Source organism: Hyperolius riggenbachi, chromosome 2, assembly GCF_040937935.1.
Source record: "Hyperolius riggenbachi isolate aHypRig1 chromosome 2, aHypRig1.pri, whole genome shotgun sequence".
NCBI lineage: Eukaryota > Metazoa > Chordata > Amphibia > Anura > Hyperoliidae > Hyperolius > Hyperolius riggenbachi.
Genome location: NC_090647.1, coordinates 335,820,213 through 335,837,754, shown reverse-complemented (window position 1 = coordinate 335,837,754; position 17,542 = coordinate 335,820,213). Strand labels below are relative to the sequence as shown.

Genomic DNA, 17,542 nt, shown 5'->3' with positions numbered 1-17,542 from the left:
CACAGCAAGTGAAAGCCCGTGCCTGTGGCCCCACCGTTTCAGGGGTGTCTCATGCACAATAGAATAAGTGGTTATGAAGTACTGCAGCTGCAGGAGACAATGCTCCATGAGAATATATACACTTCTCTCTGTCCAGGCTCAATACACAGAGTAGTGCAGGGAGTACTGTACATTACCTATCTGCAAAACTGTAAATATCTCAGCACAGCTTAGTGTGCATCTGTATAGCTCTATACAGCTCCTGCTTTGGATGTTCCTGCATACCAGGGCGACAGAAAACCTGGGAGCCATACAGAGCTATATGGAAACACGCTGACTGGTGCTGGAAATGATTTGGAGATGCTGAGAATCAGTTTTAAATGTTTTCAACTCTGTTGACCTGACTTTACTGCATCAGGTCTCGTGTGACCACCCTTCCTAGTGCCTAACCTTAGCCCTTCCTCTTTAGTGTGATACCTAACCCTAAAAGATACAATACCTGTAGCCACCTAAAAAAAGAAAGTTACATACCTAAGAGGCAAGGCTCTGAATCCCTTAGAGCCTCCTGGTCCTCTGCGTCCCCTCGTTCCACCGAGAGGCCCTCGTTGCAGCAATCTGTCTTTAATCACTTGAGGACCACAGGCTTACACCCCCCCAGCGACCAGTCGATTTTATTTACAATGCAGCACACTGCAGCTTTAACAGTTTATTACATGGCTAAACGACTTAGCAGCCAAATGAATCTTACCTACTTTTCTGCCCACCAAAAGAGATTTCTGTTGGTGGGATCTGATTGCTGCTGCAATTTTTTTTTTATTAATTTTATTGTACATTTCTTTAAATAAAAATGTGTATTTTCTTTTTAATATATTCCGTCCCCCTTTCCTCCCTCCCCCCAAGATCCAATCCCTGTGAACAGCTCTCATAGGCATCAGCCTATAAGAGGGATCAGATTGTGAGCCTCTCCTGGGGACAGCTCAGTGACAGAGCTGTCCCCCGTACAGCGCTGTACTAGATCGCAGTGCTGTACAAATTATTTTGGCCATTTTTTTTTTAATTTACAGCCTGCCAGCTCCAATCTCGGCTGGCAGGATGTTTATGGAGTGGAGCTCCGTAACTCAACGTGGATGCAATCCCTGCTAATCTCCACCTACAGGACCTAAAGCCAGTCAGCGTTAGGCGGTCCTGTACATGCCACCCTCCCACCGCCAACAGGTGTTAGGCAGTTGGGAAGGGGTTAATGTTGAAGAACCCTTTGGTCTTCTTGGAAGGCTTCATAAGTACTCGGGTCTTCGAGTCCTTAAGTTCATGTGTGCGAGTCATTGAGTCCATATGTAGGTGGTGCCAAATATTGACCATATCATGGTAGTAGGCAGTAATTGTCAAGCAGTGATAGATAGTGGATGCAGGTAGTGGGAGACAGACAAATAATGCATGCCAAGTATAAGTGGGTGCAAGGCCGAAGAGGATGCAGAGCGTTAAAGTATGCTGAGCACCATCTGATCTGGTTCAAAAATGGTGTGTGCTGTTGGAGGGGGGGGGGGATGTGTCAAACATCTAATCTAATCTAATCTTGATACTTACCTGGGTCCTCCTCCAGCCCTCTTCAGGCGGTGGGCTCCCTTGTCTCTCCGGGCCGTTCAGATCGTCCCCCAGCCAACCTGATAACTTTACTAAGTTGCACTCTGCTTGCTACATCATGAATTTGTAATCTTTTCTCAATAAAAGAGCTATTTTATGAAGGTCGGTGCTGACCTTCATAAAACATATTGGAAGATACCTGTATTGGAAGATACCTGTAGTGCACAGGTGGATTGGAGTCTACAGCACATCCATTTACCACTAATTTTTCCTCCATCGGTGCATGCCATACACAGTTTAGCCTATAGGCTAACTACAAGTTTACTCATACCTCCCAACTTTTTGAGATAAGAAAAAGGGACTCTTAGGCCACGCCCCTGACACACCCCTGGCCACATCGGTGTATTTTTCTTATGAAATCTTTATGGTATGTGTGATTAGGGGCATGGTGGGGGCCACCATGCCCCTAATCACACAAACCATAAAGCTTTCATAAGAAAAATATGTTGTTTTATAATTCAAACCCCACTGATCCTTTTTATCCTGGTTCATTTTCCTTCATAGTAACATTTTAAAATTATTATTATATATATTTAAAGGATGGGAATAAAGTTTAAAATCAATCAACCACATTTTTAGTATAGCATTATATATGTGTATATAGAAAGAGGGACAAAGTCCTGAAAGAGGGACAAATGAGGGGGAAAGAGGGACAGTGCTCCCAAAAAGGGACTGTCCCTCCGAAAGAGGGACAGTTGGGAGCTATGTGTTTACTAGCTGCGGAGTGCAGAGGAGAGCCGACAGAGCAGCACACGACATAGCTGTACATAGTGGGCAGGGTAAGAACAATGCTCTGTGAGACGATCAACCGTCCGGCTGCCTTAGCCGATAACTGTCTAATGTGTGTACAAGGATTATGACCAATTTGACTTTTCTGGGATAAGGGAGGGAATGTGGGGTGCTTGGACCAAAGCCCTACACAGGGTGAACATACATGTCACTGACCTTCCCCAGGGCCAATTCTAGACCTTTTGCTGGAACAGTCCCTCTTTCTTCCTCGTCTGTCCCTCTTTAAAGACTAATGTACAGATCGGTCTTAATATATGGATTTTTCTACTGCAAAGTGGGTTTAATGGACTCTAAACTATATTCCCATAAATTAAATTGATATATTTGTTATTTTTTAAATGTTAAATGATCAAAAGCTAATGATGATAGAAAGGACCAGTATAGTTGGAATGATAAAACCACAACTCTTTATAATTATTAATTCTTTGTTATATGCATGTGGAGGGGTGTGCTGGTGGGCATGGATAGAGGTGTGGCAGGGATGTGTCCTAAAAAGTGTCCCTCTTTCTTATTTCAAAAAATTGGGCGGTATGCTAATTTAAACCACAAAGGATTATACAAGTTCTATCGACTGGAAATGAGGGGAAATCTTTACATTGGGGATAAAGCAATAAAGTAGTAAGTTTTAACTCCTTTCGACGTTGTTCAAAACTAAAATAATTTTCCATGCAGGTCCTTAGCATGCCAAGATTCCTTTTATAGACAAGCTTGTAATGCTGTGGCGTTCGAACAGCAGGCAGTCCTCCTATCCACGACACCCAAGTTCAGCTTCCTGGCAGCACATGCCCACTTTCCCTTCAGCAGTATGGCGCTAAGGAATCGCCGCGGAAGTGACGTTACAGCAGCCTCCAGAAAGATGTCGGACGAGCAGCTGAAGCGGGATTTGCTCGCATTGGGCTACACACCGGGGCCAATTACTGACAGCACGCGGAAGGTCTTGGAAAAAAAACTTCAGAAGTTACGAGAAGAGGCTTCCAAGAGTTCTAAAAGTTCTAAAAAGAACGTAAGAAGCAGGAGAAGTGATGAAGGACAGCGGCACCGTGACCTGCAGGACGACGACGGCGGCGGAGAGGACGAGCTGGAGCGCTGGGCAGAGTACAGAGCGACCCCGGCTGTACGAAGCCAGAAGCCCGAGAGGGCTCCCCGTAGGGACAGTTGGGGGGAAGAGAGGCAGGAAGGGAGATTGTTCTCTGGTTTTAGTAGTCTTCCCACTCACTTGCAGGACACAGGACCGCGAGGAAGTGACAGGTCCTCGCTGACCAGGGAAAGTGTGCCAAGAACTACTGAGTACTTGGAGCATGAGAGTAGGAGTCTGCCAGCAGATAGATTTGAAAGATACTCCTCTGATTATGGTTCGAGGGGACAGGAAGCTAGGTACTCTTTAGGAGGGGACAGGTTTGGGAGAGCCACTTCTGATTATAGTGGCAGTCTTGGGCATGAAGGCGGATACTTAGGAGGGGAGAGGTTTGGGAGAGGCACCGATGATTACAGTGCCAGCTTGATGAAAGAACCCAGGTCCTCCTTAGGAGGAGGTAGTTTTGCGAGCACTGCTGAATATGGTGGTAGGTTTGGGCTGGGATCCAGGTCCTCTTTGGGAGAGGATAGATTTGCAAGAGGTGTTGCTGATTACAGTGGCAGCTCGATAAAAGAACCCAGATCCTTCTTAGGAGGTAGCCTTGCAAGCACTGCTGCATATAGTGGCAGCTTGGGGCTTGAAGGCAGGTCCTCATTGGGAGGAGAAAGGTCGTCAGGAAGTATTGCTGATTATAGCAGTAGTTTGGGACAGGACATAAGGTCTCCATTGGGAGGGGACAGATTTGCAAGTACTTCTGTTTATAGGAGCAGCTTGGGGCAGGAGCTGAGATCAAGACCAATAGGAGAAAGGAGCAGCTTGTCAGGCTTGCTAACAAATAGGGAACAGGACAGAAGTTTGTATCAATATGGTGTGCCAGGAACCCACAGAAGTTGGACAGCAAAGGATCAGCTTTCTAAATATGGGAGCCATGGAAAACCACAAAATAAACCAAACTGGAGCAGAGCTATGGAATATTATCTGTCAAGGCTCTTGTGGGCTCTTTCAGTACTTCTAGTTATCGTCTTTCTTGGAATTCTGGTTGTGAAGAGTGGGGTATTTTACAGTAAAGATCAGAATGATAGTAAGTGAATGTTTGATGTCTTGTTACTTTCAAATACTGTGCTAAAATCTCACTGTATTGCTTTCACATAGTATATATTTTTTCTAAGGATTGAAGAATAGAGTTTAATTATTTCAGCTCACGGGTTGTTTTCACCTTATGGACTAGAGGGATTTTCACATTTCAGTGCTCCTCCCATTTATTCCCCAATAACTTTATTACAATGAAATGAGCTATACCTTGTCTGTTCCGCCAGCAATTAGGCTTTCTTTGGGTGGTACGTTATGCTAAGAATTATTTTATTCTAAATACATTTTAATGGGATTAATAAGAAACATTTTTTGAAAAAATCATTTCCCAGTTTTCGGACATTATAGTTTTAAAATAAAACATTCTACTGTGGATAAAAGCCACACATTTTATTTGCTCATTTATCCCGGTTATTGCAACATTTAAATTATATCCCTAGTACAATGTATGATTACAATATTTTATTTAGAAATAAAGGTGCATTTTTTTCAGTTTTACATCCATCACTAATCACATGCCCATAATGTAATAATAATATACCCTCTTGACATGCATACTAAAAATGTTTTTGACCCTAATGTATATGTGTAATTTTACTGTTTGGCCACAAGATGTCCTCGCACAATACTTCCTATAAGCGTACAATAAGTATGCTTAATAGGAAGTAATGCGTAGCTGTTACTCGGCAGTGATGCATGCATCTCATTAATGCCTGCGATCACGGTGGCCTAGAGGGGGAGATGAATGAATGGGAACAAAGTTCCCATTCATTAAAGAGAACCCGAGGTGGGATTTTATTCAGGGCTGTGGAGTCGGAGTCGTGGAGTCGGGCAATTTTGGGTGCCTGGCGTCGGAGTCGGGGAAAAATGCTCCGACTCCTAATGAATTTGTAACTGTAATTAAAATAGAAAATATGATAAAATGTTCTATTTCTCAGATAATAGTCATTAAAAATAATGTATATATACAGTATATATACAGTAATAGCTGTGCTTAGTATACAAAAATGAAATAAACCAATCAAAATTAGTTACTTGTGCTGCTTCAATAAAGCAGTCCACGTATTTTTAAGGTCAGATATACATATCTGATTGTGACTGTATATATGATGTGTACACAGGAATCTCTTATATATACTAAATAACATCTATGCTGTAAGAATAAAGCCTGACAGGGGCGTAGCAATAGAGGTCGCAGCGGTCGCATGCGCGACTGGGCCCGGCTCCTGAAGAGGCGGGGGAGGGGCCCGGGGGGGCCCATGTCTTTTTATAGTGCGGCCAGGACTGAGTGCGGCCCGTGCGCCGTGCACGCTATTGGGAAGGGGGGAGCCGCAGCTGCGGGGAGAGCAGCCCGACCTCTCCCTCCCTTCCTCTCCCCGGGCCCCCCCCCCTTTCAGATGCAGAGTGACGCGCACGGAAGCGCTGTAGGCTGAAACTCACCTCCGTCCCTGCGTTCCAAGCGCCGCTGATCTCCTCTCGCTGTATAGATGCTGTTACACACTGCTTCCGGCTAAACAGGAAGCAGTGTGTAACAACATCTATACAGAGCGGGAGGAGAGGAGACCAGCGGCGCAGGGACGGAGGTGAGTTCTGCCTACAGCGCTTCCGTGCGCCGCGCACTCTGCATTTGAAGGGGGGAGGGCCAGGGGAGAGGAAGGGAGGGAGAGGTCGGGCTGCTCTCCCCGCAGCTGCGGCTCCCCCCTTCATTATAGGGGGGGGACCTACCTACCTACCTAATCCTGGGGGGCAGCTACCTACCTATCCTGGGGGGGCAGCTACCTAACCTAATCTATCCTGGGGGGCAGCTACCTAATCTATCCTGGGGGGGCAGCTACCTACCTAACCTATCCTGGGGGGGCAGCTACCTACCTAACCTGTCCTGGGGGGGGCAGCTACCTACCTAACCTATCCTGGGGGGGCAGCTACCTACCTAACCTATCCTGGGGGGCAGCTACCCACCTAACCTATCTGGGGGGGGGCAGCTACCTAATCTAACCTATCCTGGGGGGCAGCTACCTAATCTAACCTATCCTGGGGGGCAGCTACCTAATCTATAATGGGGGGCAGCTACCTACTCTAACCTATCCTGGGGGGCAGCTACCTACTCTAACCTATCCTGGGGGCAGCTACCTAATCTAACCTATCCTGGGGGCAGCTACCTAATCTAATCTATCCTGGGGGAAAGCTACCTAATCTATCCTGGGGGGCAGCTACCTAACCTATACTGGGGGGCACCTACCTCATCTAACCTATACTGGGGGCCACCTACCTATCTAACCTGGGGGCACTTACTTGTCTAACCTGTATTCGGGGCACCTAGCTAGCCTATACAGGTGGCAACTATACTGGCTACCTATATTGGAGGCACCTACCTAACTAACCTATACTGGGGGCACCTACCTATCTAACCTATGCTGGGGACAACTATTCTGGCTACCTATATTAGAGGCACCCACCTAGCTAACCTGTACTGGGGGCACCTATCTATCTAACCTATACCGGCGGCGCCTGCCTATCTAACCTATACTGGGGGCAACTATACTGGCTACTTATGCTGGAGGCACCTACCTGGCTAACCTATACCGGGGGCAACTATACTGGCTTACCTATGCCTGGCTACCTATACTGGGGGGACCTATAGCTGGCTATAGGGATTTGGATATGTGTGTGCGTCGGGTGTTGCCGGGGGAGGGGGGCTGTTGTTGCCGTGGGGGGGGGGGGGGCCCACATCCAGATTCCGCATTGGGGCCCAGAGGTTTGTAGCTACGCCACTGAAGCCTGATGTGTAGCTATGTCACTAATAGAGATGGTCAACAAGATGGAAATAATTCTGCATTGATGCTGATTTATGCAAATGTATGCACTCCCTTTGCTGATGAAATAAAAAAATTTGATATGTTATTAAAATTTGGTTTGGTGACTACAAATTAAAGGGTAACTGAGACGGATGAAAAGTAAAGTTTTATACATACCTGGCGCTTCCTCCAGCCCCCTTCAGGCTAATCAGTCCCTCACTGTCCTCCACCACCCGGATCTTCTGCTATGAGTCCCGGTAATTCAGTCAGTCAGCGCTGTCCGGCCACGTGCCGCTCCCACAGCCAGGAACATTCTGCACCTGCGCCATAGTGCTGCACAGGTGTAGTATGCTCCTGGCGGCGGAGTGTGTGCATGCGCACTACGCCTGACTGGCTCAAGTACCTGGACTCATAGCAGAAGATCCAGGTGGTGGAGGAGGACAACGAGGGACTGATTAGCCTGAAGGGGGCTGGAGGTTACCCCAGGTATGTATAAAACTTTAATTTCATCTGTTTGAGGTTTACTTTGTTACACAGTAGTACTATACTCTACATACAGTATGCACTCGACACAGAGCTGCAGGGAATCCACTCAGAATGTTGTGCACATTGAACACAGAGGTGTTGTCTGTTTACAATCTCCTCATTCCCCTGCAGAGTACCTGCACATCATTCTTACATGTACCCACACTTACATTGCCTAGGGCCTGATAGATGTTCTTTGTTCCGGTTTGTACCTTTTACAAGTACTCTTACCAAGGACTAGTTTTAGTCTAAAGGGAATAAATATAGTAGTCTACATATCCTTCTCACTTCAGTTGTCTTGTAAAATTCCTAAGCGTTGGCAGTTATGAGACGAATTTCATGTTACATACTTTTAATCAACAAAATTGTAATATGCAAATTAGAGGAGTCGGAGTCGGAGGAATCCTAAACTGAGGAGTCGGAGTTGGAGTCGGAGTCGGTGGATTTTTGGACCGACTCCACAGCCCTGATTTTATTATGCTAGTGGGGCACAGAGGCTGGTTGTGCACACTATCACCAGCCTCTGTTGCCCCATGGTGTGCCTCAAAGACCCCCCCCCTGCGCGCCGCTATACCCCCACAGTGCTGGCGACAATGTTTACCTAAGCGCTGTCTGTCAGCGTCGCTCCCCCGCCTCCTCCTTATCGGCGCTACCCGCCTGTGTCCCTTCCCTCCCGCTGATTGGAGGGAAGTGACGCGGCGAACCTTGTGCTGGCGACACGCTGCGTGTCGCCAGCACTGCGGGGGTATAGCGGCGCGCAGGGGGGGTCTTTGAGGCACACCATGGGGCAACAGAGGCTGGTGTTGCTGTGCACAACCAGCCTCTGTGCCCCACTAGCACAATATAATCCCACCTCGGGTTCTCTTTAATCTAACGATGGGCGGCGGAAGCAGTGGAAACGAGTGGGAGGCAGCGCGGTGGCACCAATCGACTTTTGTCCCCTGCCACCAATCCCCCCTGATGCCAGGACCATCGCGAACGCGACCTTCTTACAGGTGGCCCTTGTTAGATCACTGAGCCCCTTCCTGCTGCAATTTAATGTAGCTAAATGGCAGGGCACTAGTTTAGGGGACATAGCAGGAAACTTCACAAGAAACGGTTCTCCAATCACAGCACCCTCTACAGCACAAAATGTTGTGAATTTCAGAATAGTGTGGGCGGGGTTTACTACTAGCTATCTGAAACCTAGCAATTTGAGAGGGTGGTGTCCACTTGGCACTTTAATTCGCTACCAGGTAGCAAGCATCTATATGATGTCGCAACAAATTGTCGGCTGTGGCTTCAGAGGTGCCCAGCGAGACCACCGTGGGATATAGGAGGACAGGGAAGCCTGAATCGGATCCAGAGGCTTCCCCCCCTCCCGAGGTAAGTACCCCTTAGGGACCATTTTTTTTAGATACAGTCTCTTTAAAGGGACTCAGAGACAAAATATAATAATGTATACATACCTGGGGCTTCCTTCAGCCCCATCCGCATGGATCGCTATCACGCCGCTGTCCTCCAGCGCCTCTATCGCCGGTACCTGGTCCCGTCACTTCCACTGGACGCTGCCAGTTTTCCGCATGCGCAGGGACTCCGTCTCGCTGGCTCCTGCTTTATGCACGTGCCTGCGCAGTACGGAGGGAGCGCACTGCGCTTGCGTCGACTGGCCAAAGTGATGGGACCCGGTACAGGCGATTCAGAAGGCTGAGGACGGTGGCGTGGGAGTGATCCATGCGAATGGGGCTGGAGGAAGTCCCATGTATGTATTAATCTATTATGATTGTCGTCTCTGAGTCTCTTTAAAGTGTAGCTGAAGGGTAAAATAAGTGCCTCTAGGGGGTACTAAACTTGGTAAGTGGAAGCCTCTGGATCCTAAAGAGGCTTCCTCCCATCCTTATCAGCAGAGGTGATCCAGCGCTGGAACCCCTGAATGTCCCCTGCACAGTAGAGCGACCTCATCGGGCTTGACTATTTCCGCTGGAGCCAGAGTGAAAAGCCGCTGGTGCACCTGCATGCAATGGTTGATGTTATTATTGGGGGTTTTTTGTCGATGCCAGTGCTGGATCAGATTGGCTGCGGAGTGAAACCTCATTAGGATCCTGTTGTTTTTTGGTGTTTTTTTTTTTTTGCCTTTTTACTGATTCTCTCTAAATGTAGCAAATGCTGTTAAAATGTACCTGACGTGTAGAAATGCTGTATTTTATACTTACCTGGGGCTACCTCCAGCCCCTGAGGTGCGTGGGTTCCCTCGCCATCCTCTCTGGCCACTCCATTCTGCCAGATATCTCATCCGGTAATCTGGCCAGTCATGCTCTTCTGCAAATGCTTGACAGCACACTTGCTCCCGGGAGCATTCTGCACCTGTGCAGTACTACTGCACAGGCACAGCACACCCCAGGCTTTGGGAGCATGAGAGGGGGCCCGCGCATGGCCGAGCCACACACGTATGAAAGATTGCCGAACGAGATAGGGGGAGATTGGAGAGCATGGTGAGGGAGCCCACAACCTCATGGAGCTGGAGGAGGCCCCATGTAAGTATAAATACAGCATTTTTACAAATCTGAGGATTCTGTTGGGGAGCAGCTGCTACATGGTGAATGCAAAACCTTGTGTGAAGTGGCCTAAGGTGTTCGTGGTTCAAGCGATGTCCATTCAGATAGATGAAAGCATTTTTTTTTAAACAATGTACTATTTTTTGCATTTGTGTAAACGCTTTACTTGGTTGTGTTGTCTCTATATTTGGTGCTTCCGTGTCCCAGTAGGGTGCTCTAAACACAACAGGAACTGATGCCAAATGATTTTCTGCTCTGTTCTAGAAACACCTTTTAGCATTGGTAAACAGGACGCACCTGGTGGCCAGTGTAAATCAGCCCTTAGAGTGCGTACACACATGAAAGTGGACAATTTTACTACTTCCATGAAGTATGAGGGTCAATACATTTTCTACATACTACGAGCAAATTGTGTAGGTAAACTGTCATACTACACACATGGAAGTGGTAAAATTGAGCAATCCAAATTATATGTGTACCTACCCTTAGGGCTGGTGCACACCAGAAGAGCTTTTCTGAGCGGTTTGTAATTTTAAATGCGCCTTCTAATGATATCCTATGTGTGTGTGCACACAGGAGCGATGTGATTTTGTAAAAAAAAAAAAATCCCCCATAGCATTGCATTAGCAATAGCTTTTAAAATCTCTAACGTTTAAAAAGCTCTTGTGGTGTGCACCAACCCTTAAGGGGCCCATACACTGGTCGATTTCAATTCTATAGAATCGACCGAACAGAAATCGATTCTTTCATATCGATCGATTTGTGGCCGTTTTCGATGGATTTGATCTGACAGGATGGAAGATCTAGATCGATCTGCTGCTGGTAGCAGATCCATGGCCCATAGAGTTGCATTGGATCTAATGGTCCAATAATGCATTTAGATTTCCAATGGATTTAATTCTGAAATCTATTGGAAATCTGTTTCTAGTGTGTGCCACACATCAGATAGATTCCTGTCAGATTGGACTTGACAGGCATCTGGCAGAAATCTATCTGATGGTCAAATCTGCTGCAAATCTATAAGTGTATGGCCACCTTTAGTCGGTGTGCAGACTAGAATCATTGTCCTTATTTATACTTATCAAAAGGGACCAAGTGTTTTATTTTAGACCTGAATTGTGTGCAAAGGTCAAAGCCTGTGTTATTGGTCTTTTCATGTTTTACTAACAAAATTGCGTTACTAACACAGGGTTTTTAAATGCAAATTCAGCAGTGTACCCACATCTGGATTGGCCACAGTGTAGCCACATCTGGACAGGATACAGTACACTACAAAGCAGCTTTCCAGATATAGCCACTGTCTGAGAGAAGTGCAGGCATGGGCAATAGAATGGTTAAAGCCTTCTGAGCACCTATTTAAAAAAAAAAATATACAAAACAAATGTAAATACTGTGTTTCCCCTAAGACCTCCTCTGAAAATAAGCCCTAGCTTATATTTCAAACATGTTTGAAATATAAGCCTTCCCCCTGAAAAAAATCCCTAGCTGTGGGACGCTATGTGTATTGGGAGGTGTGCAGTCTCTTACCGCACCTCCAGTATGCCATTGACTCACTCAAGAAGGGCTTGTGTGATGCTGTGCTGTATTCCAGGGTTCCCCAACCTTTTTCAGCATGGGGACCGGTATCCAGACCAAACTTTTCTCTGGGGCCCGGAGGGGGGGGGGGGGGGGGTAGCAGCGAAAGCAGCCCCCCAATTGGAGTGGCAGGTGAATTCTCCCCCCCCCCCCCCAGATTTGGAGTATAGTTAGTCCAGTATAACCAGTATAGTTAGTCCAGTATAACCAGTATAGTTAGCCCAGTATAACTAGTATAGTTAGCCCAGTATAACTAGTATAGTTAGCCCAGTATAACTAGTATTGTTAGCCCAGTATAACTAGTATTGTTAGCCCAGTATAACTAGTATAGTTAGCCCAGTATAGCTAGTATAGTTAGCCCAGTATAGCTAGTATAGTTGCCCCAGTATATTTAGCCTAGTATAGTTAGCCCAATGTAGTTAGTATAGCTACCCCTGTATAGCTAGTATAGTTGCCCCAGTATATTTAGTATAGCTACCCCTGTATAGCTAGTATAGTTGCCCCAGTATATTTAGTATAGTTAGCCCAGTATAGCTAGTACAGGTCCTTTCTTAAAAAATTAGCATATTGTGATAAAGTTCATTATTTTCTGTAATGTACTGATAAACATTAGACTTTTATATATTTTAGATTCATTACACACAACTGAAGTAGTTCAAGCCTTTTATTGTTTTAATATTGATGATTTTGGCATACAGGTCATGAAAACCCAAAATTCCTATCTCAAAAAAACTTGCATATTTCATCCGACCAATAAAAGAAAAGTGTTTTTAAAACAAAAAAAGTCAAACTTCAAATAATTATGTTCAGTTATGCACTCAATACTTGGTCGGGAATCCTTTTGCAGAAATGACTGCTTCAATGCGGCGTGGCATGGAGGCAATCAGCCTGTGGCACTGCTCAGGTGTTATGGAGGCCCAGGATGCTTCGATAGCGGCCTTAAGCTCATCCAGAGTGTTGGGTCTTGCGTCCCTCAACTTTCTCTTCACAATATCCCACAGATTCTCTATGGGGTTCAGGTCAGGAGAGTTGGCAGGCCAATTGAGCACAGTAATACCATGGTCCATAAACTATTTACCAGTGGTTTTGACACTGTGAGCAGGTGCCAGGTCGTGCTGAAAAATGAAATCTTCATCTCCATAAAGCTTTTCAGCAGGTGGAAGCATGAAGTGCTCCAAAATCTCCTGATAGCTAGTTGCATTGACCCTGCCCTGCCCTTGATTAAACACAGTGGACCAACACCAGCAGCTGACATGGCACCCCAGACCATCACTGACTGTGGGTACTTGACACTGGACTTCAGGCATTTTGGCATTTCCCTCTCCCCAGTCTTCCTCCAGACTCTGGCACCTTGATTTCCAAATGACATGCAAAATTTGCTTTCATCCAAAAAAAGTACTTTGCACCACTGAGCAACAGTCCAGTGCTGCTTCTCTGTAGCCCAGGTCAGGCGCTTCTGTTGCTGTTTCTGGTTCAAAAGTGGCTTGACCTGGGGAATGCGGCACCTGTAGCCCATTTCCTGCACACGCCTGTACACGGTGGCTCTGGATGTTTCTACACCAGACTCAGTCCACTGCTTCCGCAGGTCCCCCAAGGTCTGGAATCGGTCCTTCTCCACAATCTTCCTCAGGGTCTGGTCACCTCTTCTAGTTGTGCAGCGTTTTCTGCCACACTTTTTCCTTCCCACAGACTTCCCACTGAGGTGCCTTGATACAGCACTCTGGGAACAGCCTATTTGTTCAGAAATTACTCTGTGTCTCACTCTCTTGCTTGAGGGTGTCAATGATGGCCTTCTGGACAGCAGTCAGGTCGGCAGTCTTACCCATGATTGCGGTTTTGAGTAATGAACCAGGCTGGGAGTTTTTAAAAGCCTCAGGAATCTTTTGCAGGTGTTTAGAGTTAATTAGTTGATTCAGATGATTAGGTTAATAGCTAGTTTAGAGAACCTTTTCATAATATGCTATTTTTTTGAGATAGTAATTTTGGGTTTTCATGAGCTGTATGCCAAAATCATCAATGTTAAAACAATAAAAGGCTTGAACTACTTCAGTTGTGTGTAATGAATCTAAAATATATGAAAGTCTTATGTTTATCAGTACATTACAGAAAATAATGAACTTTATCACAATATGCTAATTTTTTGAGAAGGACCTGTATAGTTGCCCCAGTATATTTAGTATAGTTAGCCCAGTATAGTTAGTATAGTTAGCCCAGTATAGTTAGTATAGCTACCCCTGTATAGCTGGTATAGTTGCCCCAGTATAGGACTAAGTGCCCCCTCCCTCCGCAGCCGCGGCTCCTGTTACCTTATGAGCTGGCGGCCGCTTGCTCTTTTATAATCCCTAGTGGCCCCTCTCCTCCACGCTCTATCGTCTATAACAGCAGCGCGACTCGCGGCTGCTAAGGAGGAAGGAAGCAGGAGAGCTCCTGCTTCCTTCCTCTTTAGCAGCCGCGAGTCGCGCTGCTGTTATAGACGATAGAGCGTGGAGGAGAGCGGCCACTAGGGATTATAAAAAAACAAGCGGCCACCAGCTCATAAGGCAACAGGAGCCGCGGCTGCGGAGGGAGAGGGGGGGGGGTGAGAGGCCAGACCTGCCGCGGCCCAGCTGTAAACTGCCCACGGACCAGCAGTGAGCCGTGGCCCGGTGGTTGGGACCCCTGCAATATACCACACCAAATTGATCTACAAGGGTGTCATAAAAAGCATTGTGTGGTGTTCTCACTGCAGTACACATTTTTGGGCACAATGCTGCCCCAGTATGTGTACTTGAATGGAGTCAGTGCTGCACTAGAAAGGACAATTGTAGTGGAGAGTTGTTCACTACATACTGTGGTGACTAGCTCAAAGCAAGGAGTCACCTGTTTGTTGTATGCCATTGACCCCTACCTGGTCTTTTTTTAATTCCTGGCCCTCTCACAACTGGCACTGGGGCGAAAAAACCTAGGTAATTTCAAAATATTATGTTTTTGAGTGGAGCAGGATTTATGGAGATCAGGGATGAGCCGGAGAGTATGAAATTCAGTTTCACTTTCACCTGTGACAAAAAATGAACCTGAGTGTTGATGGGAAGATGGGAAGATCAGCACCTTGATGAGAGGCGGTGACTGGTGAAGAAACCCTGCCATGGACCGCACCCACCAACATGCAGGCAGGGAAATATATTTTTCCTTTTAACCACTTCAGCCCACAGTGTTGTTCACCTTATGCATCCAAGCAACTTTCACCTCCCATTCATTCACCAATAACTTTATTACTGCTTATCACAGTGGAATGATCTATATCTATATCTTGTTTTTTCCGCCACTAATTATGCTTTCTTTGGGTGGTACATTTTGCTAAGAATTATTTTTTCCTAAATCCATTTTAACAGAAAGATTAAGAAAGAAATGGAAAAAATTCATTATTTCTCAGTTTGTGGCCATTTATAATTTAAAATTAATACATGCTACCATAATTAAAACCTAATGTATTTTATTTGCCCATTTGTCCTGGTTATTACACCATTTAAATTATGTCTTTATCACAATTTATGGCGCCAATATTTTATTTGGAAATAAAGGTGCATTTTCTCAGTTTGGGTCCATCAGTATTTACAAGCTTATAATTTAAAAAACAATCTATTAATACACTCTCTTGACATGCATATTTAAAAAGTTCAGACTGCTAGGTAACTATTTATGTTTTTTTTTTTTTTTTTTTTTTTAGCCTCCTTAGCGGTAACCCTGTGCTACATACGGGGTAGCCGCTGCGGAGGATCACATGGCCCCAGAACCTAAAAAAAAACCAAAAATGGTGCAATGCGCTTTAGCTAGCGGTTCGCTAGCTAAGCGTATGCACAAAGTTGCTCCGGTCCCCCACGATCGCCCGTAATAGCTGCCGGTATATGTATCCCCCAGCGTTCCCACGTCGGCTCCAGGCCTCGCGATGACTGCAATCGGGATTGCGGCTGACGTCATGACGTCGATAACGTCATCTCCGATCGTCGCCATGGCAACGCCGGAAGAAAACTGCACTTTGCGTGGGATCGTGGCGAGGTATGTATAGCCGGCGGCGATTGGCGGGCATGGGGGGGGACGGGACCGGAGCAACCTAATACATACGCTTATCTAGCAAAATGCTAGCTAAAGCGTTCATAAATTTGGGGGAGGGCAAAAACCTCCTGGCGGATGCAGCGTCAGAAACTGCGTACCGCCAAGGGGGTTAATTATAATTTTTTTTTTTTTTATTAAAATTTTTATTTGGGTTATTTTTGGTGTGGGAGGTAAACGGCTAATTTTAAATTTAATATGATGTATTTATATATTAAAACATGTATGCAAGTGTAGTTTTTTACTATTTGGCCACAAGATGGCCACAGTCAAAAAGTCCTGGAAGCGAACGACCTCGCTTCCAGGGACTAGAAAGAGGAAGGGAAACTTTTTTTTTTTACGCAGAAAGACTGCGGACTCTAACGGGCAGTCGGTTTTTCTGCTGGGGACTTTGATCGATGAATGGGGACTATATTTCCATTCATTGATCTGGGATCTAACAGCAGACGGCGGGAGCATGCGCGATCACGCGCCTCAGGCAGAGGCAGCTGCACAGTCTATCTGGACGGATATATTCGTCCAGATAGGCTTAAGTGGTTAAATAATACCTCTTGCCTGGCTGTCCTGCTGATCTCTTTGGAATCGCACACATACTATGCATGACATGCTTGACTGCGAGGAAGGTGAAGAGTACGCGTTGCCGGGAAAGCTAAACTAACCAGCGGCAGGGCCCAGAGCACACTCGAGGAGCTGCAAGGGCACAGGACGGCTGCAGGGGGCTTGGGGAAGTCCCAGGTAAGTGAAACTTTTTTTTTTTTTGCCTGGGTTAAGGTTCCTTTTAACAGTGGCTGAACAGTAATCATTCCTTAAAGTGAACCTCCGGACTAAAAACCTACTCGGCAGCACTGAAAAGGCCTGGTGTTTCTTTAACAGTTTCATAGCATCAGAACTTTGTTTCTCTTATCCAAGCCTCATTTTTAGCTGCACAGAAGAAAACTGCCCGGGCTTTTTTCCCCTGATGCTGTGCAAAGCATGATGGGATTTCTGATGTTGTTGCTCTCATTCTGCTGTTTTGGTGCAATTTTTTTTTTTTTTTTTTTTTTTTTTTTTTTACATTTTGAATCTTACATTTGAAGCCTAGCGTGTGCAGCTGGGAAAGGTTATCAGGACACAGGACAGTTGGAACTGTGTCTCCTGCTCCTTGTCACCTCCTTTCAACCAAAAAGATGGCTGCCCCCATGACAAAGATGGCAGCCTCCATGAATCACAAACATTTGCCTGTTCTTTTAAAACAGGGCTGGTAAAAAATTATCTATTTTTTAAAAATATATATAAAAACCCATCTATTCTAATTAACATAACTAATGTAACTTAATGACAGTATGTTTGTTTAGGCTGAAGTTCCCCTTTAAAGAGACACTGAAGCGTAAAAAGAAATGATATAATGCATTGGTTGTGTAGTACGGATAATTACTAGAACATTGGTAGCAAAGAAAATATTCATCAGTGTT

The 17,542-nt window shown here is 45.8% G+C and overlaps 1 protein-coding gene across 1 annotated transcript in view; it reads left to right on the top strand.

Moving 5' to 3' along the window:
• The first annotated feature begins 3,249 nt into the window (after positions 1 to 3,249).
• Positions 3,250 to 17,542, top strand: part of LEMD2 (LEM domain nuclear envelope protein 2) — a 67,275-nt gene continuing 52,982 nt past the window's right edge. Inside the window, exon 1 of the mRNA XM_068265511.1 lies at positions 3,250 to 4,565. Within this exon, the coding sequence (XP_068121612.1) occupies positions 3,266 to 4,565 (1,300 nt within the window). The 5' untranslated portion in view covers positions 3,250 to 3,265. The remainder of the gene's footprint in view (positions 4,566 to 17,542) is intronic.